At 37.4% G+C, this 10,321-nt stretch overlaps 1 protein-coding gene across 6 annotated transcripts in view; it reads left to right on the forward strand.

Moving 5' to 3' along the window:
- Nucleotides 1-9,591, forward strand: part of SREK1 (splicing regulatory glutamic acid and lysine rich protein 1) — a 43,414-nt gene extending 33,823 nt beyond the window's left edge. For 5 of the 6 annotated variants that reach the window (XM_088130301.1, XM_088130297.1, XM_088130298.1 and 2 more), the window contains 2 exons: nt 3,468-3,606; nt 6,778-9,589. In XM_088130301.1, the coding sequence (XP_087986427.1) occupies nt 3,468-3,606; nt 6,778-6,930 (292 nt within the window). In that variant the 3' untranslated portion in view covers nt 6,931-9,589. Of the gene's footprint in view, nt 1-3,467; nt 3,607-6,777 lie in introns of all 6 variants that reach the window. The other variant, XM_088130296.1, reaches the window with a different exon arrangement.
- Nucleotides 9,592-10,321: the final 730 nt, after the last annotated feature.

Raw genomic sequence — 10,321 nt, forward strand, 5'->3', positions numbered from 1 at the left:
TTTTTCTGATAATTTTTGCCTGTGACTGGGGAAATTGACTTGTAGATTTGTATACATGTATGCATTTTTTAATATTCGTATATCCAAGTTTTTATTTTTGGAAATCAGGTCAGCCTACTTCTTTGCAAATTATCAGGACCGCAGAAAGCATTGTACTCAGTTTCTGTTTCACTTTTTCTTCTCTTCTGTTCCTTCCATTTATATCTTCCTTGCTCAGACCTGTTCCATCATCTCAAATTCTTTGTACAGGTAGTCATCGCTTAACAACCATTCATTAGTTATGCTCAGTCCCCAAAGTTACAGCTGTTGCAGCACCCCTGCAGTCACATGATCAAAATTCAGGGACTTGGCAGCCCGTCCACACTTACAACCACAGGGGCACTTCAACTCATACTTCCTCATACTCCGCGGGAGGGATCCTCTGTGCAGGGTGATCAGTGGGGTCCAAGGCGTCCTATTGCTTTCTCCATTTGGGCTGTGTTGTTGCCCCTCAAGTAGGAGAATGGCCACTGGCACTGACCAATAATGCGGGGGGCAGGGGGCGGGGGGGACGGGATGGGGGGAGGATAACATTTACTGACACTGACCAGCAATGCAAGGTGGGGTTTATGTTGGTTAAAATTGTTCTTTATTTTAATTATTGTATTTTTTTTCCTGGTTTTTTTTTGTACTACAAATAAAATATGTGCAGTGTGCATAAGAATTCATTCATGTGTTTTTCAAACTATTATTGTGAGCCGCCCAGAGTCACCTGTTAGGGGAGATGGGCAGCATACAAGTTGAATAAATAAATAAATAGATAGATAGTCCAGCCCCCCAGCATTCTGAGGGACTGTGAACTGGCCCCCTGTTTAAAAAGTTTGAGGACCCCTGCTGTAGGGTGTTCATCTATGAACAGCAATTGCATGTGCTCATGATCTGTACGTCCAGGATGTTTAGCAATCCATGGCGTAATAAATTTAGCACGGGGGTCTTCGTAAAAGGCGCAATGCGGGAGGACGTGTTCTATAGATTCAACCTCCCTTGAATCACATGGACATAGTCTAGCGGCCAGTGGAATTTTTTTATACCTTCTCTCCAAGACAGCAGAAGGGAGGGCATGGCAGCGTGCTAAGGAGAAAGCTCTCCGATGGCAGGTAATTTCAAGGTGGTCAAGATAACTAGCGACCGAAACTGTGTATTTTTTAAATGGAGGAGACAGGAAGAGTGGTGTCTTTCCAATATCTTCTTGTCTCTCAATATCCTTTATTCTTTGTTTTAATTCTTGTTTCGCTCGATTAAAATCCATTTCCAGGAGAGTATCTTGAGAATATCGTAATTTTAGAAGATTTGCGTGAATGGCCTTAATCCATGACGACTGGAAATTATCTTGAAAGATACAAGGTATAAGGTGCAATTTAAACTTTAACCAAAGGGTTAGAGAGGCTAAACACACTCTACCTGCAACCCTAATCATACCAGTTTCAAGTCGGAGATGAGCATTTGACACGCATCTAGGCATCTGAAGAAGCGCTCTAATAAATTTGGCTTGCACTTTTTCCTGTGGTGTGAAAAAGGAAGAGGAGGGACCCAATAAGGTCCCATAGAGGAGTTGCACTAATGACTTGGCCCAGAATAATTTTAGTGCTGCTGGAACATAGGATCCCCCCTTAGATCTGGAGAATTTTAGAATAGCGTTAGCTGATTATTGTCCAATGGCTGCAGCGTATTCGCAGTGCGTTGTCCTCGAGCCTGTAGCATGAACAACTATGCCTAAGTACTTAAAACTAGCTACTTGCTCTATTTTGTGGTCCTGGATGTTCCATGAAATACTTTTCGGTCTTTTTGCGCAAACTATTATCTTGGTTTTCTGATAGTTTATTTCGAGCTTTTCGCTATCACAATAGCAAGCCAAGGATGTCAAAGCTCTTTTAAGTCCTGTCGGGGTTCTAGACAGAACAACTGCATCATCAGCATAGAGTAGCGTAGCGATTCTGCATTCTCCTACTTTGGGGGGATGGAATTCTGGCTTATCGAGGCAATTCACCAGATTATTAATATTAAAAATTGAAGAGTAGGGGAGCCAAAATACACCCCTGTCTCACCCCCTTTGGAACTCTTATCGGCTTTGAGAGAGCCCCTTGTCTGTCGCACCTGATCCTGAGGGTTGTGTTGGTATATAGGGCACGAATCATATGGAGGAGTCTGAGGACGATTGATGTCACTTCCAGCTTCTCCCACAGTCTATCTCTGGATATTGAATCGAAGGCTGCCTTCAAATCTATGAAGGCGGCATACAGTTACTTAAATGATTTTATTACAGACTTAAATGATTTTATTAGGAAAAGAACTAAGATGCAATTTTTTGAAAAATAAAATGCTAAATATAATTTGCCATGTGTAAAACTATTTTTCTATTGCTAGATATTCTTTGTTGAGCAGTATAAATTATTCATCGCAATTATTTATTTAGTCTTAATTAATTGGGAGGCTGACTATAAAGTTAGTTTCTTTATCTGCCAACTTGGAGAATATCTGGTGATTATTTTTATCCATATATTTGAGTTAAATCTAATTTTTTCCAGATTACTTCTAATTTGGATTGTGCTAAAAAATCGTCATTTCAGTATTACTCAATGTCTTTAAAATGAGTCACTCACTCAATCAAAAAATGAAAATGTAGTTATAATAGGAATGTCAGTTTTGATGAGTTCAGGTTTATTTTTCAAGAAATCATTCCTTCTACTCTTTTCTTTAAAAAAATACATTAACTTTCTCTAGGTTTTGTGTTCCACATACATCCAAATGAACCCCAAGGACTATTCACTGTTTTGGATTTGATATGAAAATAGCCTCTGTTAGTCCTTCTGTTAGTCCCCATTTCAACTACAGCCCATGTGCTCTTGTACCTGAAGCAAAGTATTAGTTATGCAGAATATAGATCTGAACTGGGAGCTTTTGATTTATAGCTTAGACTGAAATCCTACACATGCTTAATTTAGTGGAATTTTCTTTGAATCAATTTATGTTCAGTGCTTTATGCTAACTTTACTTTAGTTACACCTTGTATTTTATTCTTCAAAAGACCTTATGTTAGAAAGCATTTCAACAATTTACACTTTCTGTGTGTATGGGATCTAAGGTTCTGGTGTTTTTCTGTAAATTATATATATTCCATATAACTGGAAGAAATATGGCTGAGAATTAAGCTAGTAAGAACATTTTAAAATGTTACTACATCATTAGCTTGCCCACCTTTTATGTAAGTGTTTAGGAGAAACTGCTAAAAGAAACCTTACTTTGGCTATCACATGAATATATTTAATACTGTGGTCTTGTTCCCATGTTACTTGACATGCATTTAATATTGTTTGAGAATGTGAGACCTTGCTGATTGGTCTTTCATGGATTCTTATGAAAGTATCTGTGGGCATAAAATGAACCATCCGATTTACATCAGTGTGTGCATAATTTTTCTTCCAAAACAGAAACAAGAAAGACAAAAAGACAGAGAAGGAGAGAGATGTAAGTAATGATCGAAGAGAAAGGGAGAGGTCTACCTCAAAGAAAAAGAGTAGTAAAGACAAAGAGGTCAAAGAGAAATCAGATAAAGCCACAACTGTGAAGGTAAGCCATTGTGAACAAGTAAATAAAATAGTTATGGAATATTTTAGGAAGACTTCACTGTTTTGTCTGCTGCCTTTCATTGGTTCTCTAGATACCTCCTGTACTTTTGTTTATTACTGAAAAATTCTAAAATACTTCTAAGAATTTCAATCACCACAGGCAAGAAAAATAAGTCATAAATATCACATTCCTTTTTAAAAATAATCGAACTCTAATAGTTTGGTGTGGGAGGACAAAATTTGTGGTGTTTAATTTTATTCCTTTGAGGCCTACTCAGGAGGGTTCTCTCTGTAGAATGTTGTTCCCAGTGGGAAGGAAAGACAACCTTTTTTAATTGCAGAAGAGGGAGTAAACCAGTAATAAACTGAATAATATATGTATGTTACAAACTATTTTGAGTAGTCTTTCTACAAGAAGAAGGACATACATGGATTGAATAGCAATGTAAATGGCTTTATAGCTAATCTAGTTGTAGTGAATGGGCTGGCAAGCCTCCCAGTCCTCTTTAGTGGAAACAGCAGCCAGATGGTATCTGTTGACTCTGCTTCTACAAGGGGAAGCTGCTGTCCTTAGTACGTACACGGAAAGATTTCTCAAACCCTTTCTTTGCGGGTTGATAGAAAATGCTCCTTTAGCTTTTGAAATGAAAAGTGGGAAGTCAAGCTGGGAATCCTCAGGAAGGAATAAGTAAAAATTTCTAGCTGTTTTCCATAATATTAATTTTCATTGATCTAATTTATTCCCTGTTTCTATAAGGTCAGTGATTGAGTGCCTTAGATAATAGACTCGTACCATCTGATGTTACAGATAGCCCTTGCTTAACAACCACAATAGGGGCCAGGAAATTGGACCTTAAGCAGGGTTGTCATTAAGCGAGTCACCACATAACCGGACCCAATTTTATGACCATTTTACGATGGCCATTAAGCAAATCACTGTAGTCATTAAGGAAATCATGTGATTGTTAAGTGAATCCAGCTTCCCCAATGGACTTTTTTGCCAGAATTCACTTAACAACCGTGGTGATTTTTACAACAACTGTTGTAAAAAAGGTTGCAAATTACAATCACATGACCGCAGGGGGTGCAATGGTTTGTGCAAGTACAGGTCGTAAAGCACTTTTTCCAAGGCTGTTGTAACTTTGAACCATCATTAAATGAACAGTTGTTAAGTGAAAACTATCTGTATTCTCAGAATTTTAACTTTTCTCTGGGAGATCCTTTTCAGATGCTGCCTATGTTTTGAACAGCTTTGTGTTTTTATTTCTTCTGGCACTGATGTGACTACCTAAAGTTAAAAAGAAACCTTAAACATAAAGATAGATAAAGAGAAAATATACTTTTTTCTATATTTTGAGAGTGATCTTACTTCCAAAGGTGGGGAGAGGCTGATTCCCTAGTCACACCCCTCGTGCCTAGGCGGTAGACTAATTATTTCATTTTTGTATTTTCCTTGGGTTTACCTTTAAGGCAAAGAGGCTATGAGATCCTATCTGTCTCATGCACTAGGATTGAGAGAGGGCGCCAGGTAAGGGCATCTCCCTAGAAGTTAGATAGTAGCAGGAGTAATTACCAAACAACTACACCAAGGCAGGAGAGTGAGCCCAGATGTGTAAACGCAGAGAACTTCAACCTTTCACCCTATGGTCTTAGTCCTGACACTACACTTGTCTACCTGGCAAAGTTACTAAGCCTAATGTTAGCCCTTGATGCATATCTTTTTAATTAGAATCTTTACAGTTTATCAGTGTCTTAAAGGAACGCATGACTAGGAGCTCTTGGATCCTCCAATATGTGTTCTTGCTTCAGAACATCAGCCAACAAACTTTGACCTAGTTTATCTTTTCCAGTTTTCTTAATGCATATGCTTCTGTGCCACTTCAGTCATACCAGTCTAAGCAGCTTACAAGATAACATACAATATATATAATACAATAAATAAAAATCATGAAAATTATACATACAATTAATATACAATAACTAAATTATTAAAATTATTAGGTATAACAAATGCTATCAATACAAATCTAACATAAATATAGTATCATAACTCCAAGCAGCCAGGTTTATTGTATCTCATCCTTGCCTCAGTCCTTAATGTGTATTTTAAAAACTATGCACCGCAGCAGAAAAGGCCCGCCACCCATGGCCCACCAAATGTAGCTCCCTAGGCGACGGAACCTGTAGCATGCCCTCTCTGCTGGATCTGCTGGGATACACAGATAATAATAATAATCCAGTCCCATGCCATGTAGGGCTTTAAAGGTCAAAATCAGCAACTTGAATTGAACCTGGAAACAAACTGGTAACCAGTGCAGCTTGTGGAGCAGAGGTGTAACGTGTTCTACCAGAAACATAACTGCCCGCGTCGCTGCATTTTTGCACCAGCTGAAGTTTCAGATACTCTTCAAGGGCAGTCCCATGTAGAGCACATTACAGTTGTCCAGTGGGGAGGAGACTAGGGCATGAGTGACTGTGAGTAGGGCCCCTCAGTCTAAAAAGCTTTCCTAGGGTATGGATCTTACATTTGGTGGAAGGTAATCCCACATTCTTTGCAGCAGGTGCTAGAGGGGCTGGCTAATGATTACCATAGGAATAGAAGAAATTAAAATGTTGCAGTGCTAATAGCAATAGTATGATGTAACGCATTGTGAATTTCATTAAAAAGTTGCCATTTAAAATAAGTAATTATTTCAGAGGTTTCAGTTTCAGATGTATTTATTTGTTAGATTTATATCTTGTCTTTCCTCCCAGTGGTCCATATGGCTTACATGGGGGTTGTTTTGCATTTTTATCCTCTTAACAATATACCCTGTGAAGTAGGTTGGGCTGAGAGGAAGTGACTGGGCCAAAGTCGCCCAGTGACTTTCCATGGTTACAGATGGGCTTGAATCTGGGGCTGCCCACTCCTAGACCAACATCTTAATCTGTACACCATGCTGATTCTGTTCAGATGGCCAATTTTTAAACAATGTATAAATTAAAATCAATAATAAGGTTCGAGGGCCAGACTTTTCTTACATTTGTAGTTAATATGAGAAAAATGTTTTAAAATTCAGATTTTGGAGTGCATGAGAGGGAATATGCACGCCCTCAAAAATCAGATAAATTAAATGAATCTGATGTGTATTTTTTATTTCTCGACTTTAAGTATTTTTCTTTATTTACAAAGGATAAAGATCTCAGTAAAGAGAATCAGAAATCTGAAATCACTAAAGCAGTGGAGAAAGAGGAGACAACCATTGCCGAAGAAATTGAACAACAACAGAATGGGAACTGTCAACCAAATGAAGAAACAATCTCAATTAAAACTGAAGATGTGTAGAGTGTTGAATGGACATTTGACCCATTTCACAAAAGAAGTACAAAACCTTTTCCCCTGATCTCCACAATCCATCAAGAGGATAAAAAATTACTGAGCAATCAACTGGACGTATCGAATTGTGCTAGCAGCTATTCCAGTCTTGGTGGTTCATTTGTCTTGAGGACAGACAGGAAGCAGGACTGACCAATAGGATATGCTGTGACAAAAGCCAACAGCAACGGTCAAATCCTCCAAAATTGATGCATTTCATTGCTAATAAGATAGGACAACAGCTATTACAAATAAGTGGGTGCAGTCTGTACTACCCTGAAAAGCTGCTGAGGGATGCATTTAGAAGTTGTTAAAATATTTGTAGGTTGATGAATTTTGTTTTTCTTATGGTTTTAAAACTAAACTCCATGTGATATGTTTTGATGATGTGCTTGAAAATGGTGCAGAGATAAACATATTTCCCTTGATGTTGTAAATTACAGTGATGAAAAGTTTTAACCTAACACAGTTTTACAGTTGTGTTTATGCCCACGAAGGCAAGTGAAAATTCTTTCCTCTGTTGTTTGTGACTTTCTTTTTATATTTTTAAATAATTTCTTTACAACATAAGTCTAAAATACTTCTCTTAACTAGTAGTTGATCAATGCATGCTAATGTTCTGATTCTAAAAAGAAGATCCATGTTTATACTAGAGTTCCATTCTTCCAATTATAAGCACTTCTATGTAGTAATTCCAAACAACTGACTTTGTCTTGAGCTGTATTGCAGAGTGCCTAGTCACTTGCAAATAGAACAGAAACACAGATGAATATTTTACTTTTGAACTGAGATGTAGAGCACAAGCTGATGCTTCAGTGCCTTTGACACAGAGAATAGTGATTTCTAGTAATGTAGGTGTTTTTTAATTTCTCTCTTTTTGAATTGTTCTTTTTGATGATTCTGTCACACCAATAGGCAAGCATTTGAAAGCTCTGTCAGTCATGTCAACTGTTAGTTATTTGATGTAATTTGAAGATCTCCTGATTTTAAGTAAAAAATCCCATAGGTAATTTAATTGCTGTTTAGGGATCACAATATGGCAGGCTTGACCCAGTATATAATCCAATTAATCCATAAATTTTTGGACCATATACCAGATCAGGGAGTTGAATAGTGCTAAAGTAATTTATCTGAACAGGACTGGAATATGGAAAGCTCCCTTTAAAAGCATGTATCTTCTTATGGACTAAATGTTAGAGTATATTTCTGTACTAGTGGTGTAACATCACAGGAAAAGAAGTATCTAAGATTCCTGTTCTGTTTGATAAAGATCTGAAAGAAAACAGCACACAATGGGTGCAACTCATTCTGGCCTCATTACAGCCTTTTAAGATTTACAGCAAAAGGCTGTACCTTACAACACAGTTTCTGTAAAATCAAGAGCGATTTGAATACAGTGTAATACAATCAGATGGCCTTGCATCACTGAAGAGAGGTATGGAAAGCCAAATGAGCATATAGCTTTCAATTTGTGTTCTCAATATTTCAGTTGATAGACATGGGAGTATTTATGAAAAAATGAAAGCTGCAAGGTAATAGAGCCCCTAGATTGTGACACTGCTTTAGTAGCTCATTGTTGGGGGTTTTTTGTTTTTTGTTTTGTTTGTTTTTTTGTTACAGTCTAAAGTTTTTTTCTTCAAAAAACTTTAGTGAATGCTTTACCATGTAAAGTATGGACAGTAATTTTGTGATGTTTATGCCACATGAAGTTGGCTAGCAAACAGCTTATTCTGATAAAGCAATGACAAATCTCATGCTTCTTGAAGGACTGTGAAAGATTGTGTCTTGGAACAACAGTTGTCATATTTATGATGTGTAAGTAGCATAGAGCAAAGATTGTATACTTGCTATCTTTGGTACCATCACTAATAAATTTAAGTATTTTAGAGGGAAGTAGTTTTGATTTACTTTTTAAAGGAATGCCTAGGACTTGATTATCATTTACCGGGACAGCTGCGTTTTGTTATGCAGATACTTTGGTTTGCATTGGTACATAGCAGAGCAGGTTAAAAAATGGAATACTGAACAGGTATATATTAAAAGTTTGTAACTTTTCGGTATAAAGTGATGCTCAGTACTTTATATTCATATAGCTTATTTCATATGTTCCAAGTATTTCACATATATTGTCAAAGATGCTGTTACTTTAGCTTACAAATGGAGGCTGAGGTGAGAATTGGTCTAGTGAGTTCCTGATTGGGATCAATTTAAAATTAGTTAATGTAGCTGAATAAGTTAAGATCATGAAAATCTATAATAAAATTCTCCTTCCCTGCTTAAATTGCATCAGAGCATTGATACACTTTTTGTTCTGGTTCCATGTAGTTCTACGGGAATACGCAAACATTTCCTTATATAAAATACTGCACCAAACTGAAGAATACTGTAGCTGATGTTTGCATGATTTTTTCCTCTCCCCAGCCCTAAGGTCTTTCCTGGGGCTCAAGGAGCCCTCTTGTAGAGTCTGAACAGTATGGTTGCAATGGGAGGGGAATGTGGGGGCAGGAAGATGCAGAGCAAAGAATAAGAGAAGGAGTGCCCCCCTGGAAACAATTGCAAAAGTAAGACAAAATGTACAATTTATTTCAACAGGACAAAATCTGTGTATTATGATGCTATCGGTTAAAAAGATACAGATAAATTCTCAAGTTTAATTTACATATTTTTTTCGCTTTTATTTCAAAGGAATTGATAGCAAGGAAACAGCCTATCTTTCTGCTCATGCAGTAACATTTAACAAATGTGTAGATAGAGGTTGTAGAATAATCTGTCTTTAATGTCAGATGCAGAAATGACATATGTGGGGATGCAAGGGATCTACAATGGGTGGGTATGACGACCCTGCTCTCCACCATAGCATCTTGCATGAATATGGGAAGAGCCACCATCTGCACAGGCACCAAAGGAGCTAACTTTGCTAAACTTTGCTGACAAGGCTCTGGGAATAGAAGATAGTTCAGATCCTTATAGAACTTTGAAATGTTAAAACAACTGAACAAGCCTTGCATCTTTCAAAGATATTCTAGCAATGTAAATAATTTAGAAGTAATTCATTCCACAGTACCATCAAAGATAAAATCATAACGCAATGGGAGGTTAAACTAGAAAGCATGAAGGGTATTTCCACTGCATTATCACACATTCTGCTATCAAGCAAACTCCAGTCTTGCGAGTCTCAGGTTAAAAAGAAATCTTCAGACAATAGCTATACTAGCTAAGTGTTATGCCTGCTGTAAAGATTATTTTGCTTTATTTAAACAATTTGTATGGCTGCCCATCTTACAACACAACTCTGGGTGGTTCACAACAACAACAAAAACCAGAAAACAACTATAAAACCAAAAACCTGACACCTCCACCA

Source organism: Python bivittatus, unplaced genomic scaffold (assembly GCF_059951505.1).
Source record: "Python bivittatus isolate LINGU-HERP-01145 unplaced genomic scaffold, Pbiv_v1 ctg000850_np1212, whole genome shotgun sequence".
NCBI classification, from domain to species: Eukaryota; Metazoa; Chordata; class Lepidosauria; order Squamata; family Pythonidae; genus Python; species Python bivittatus.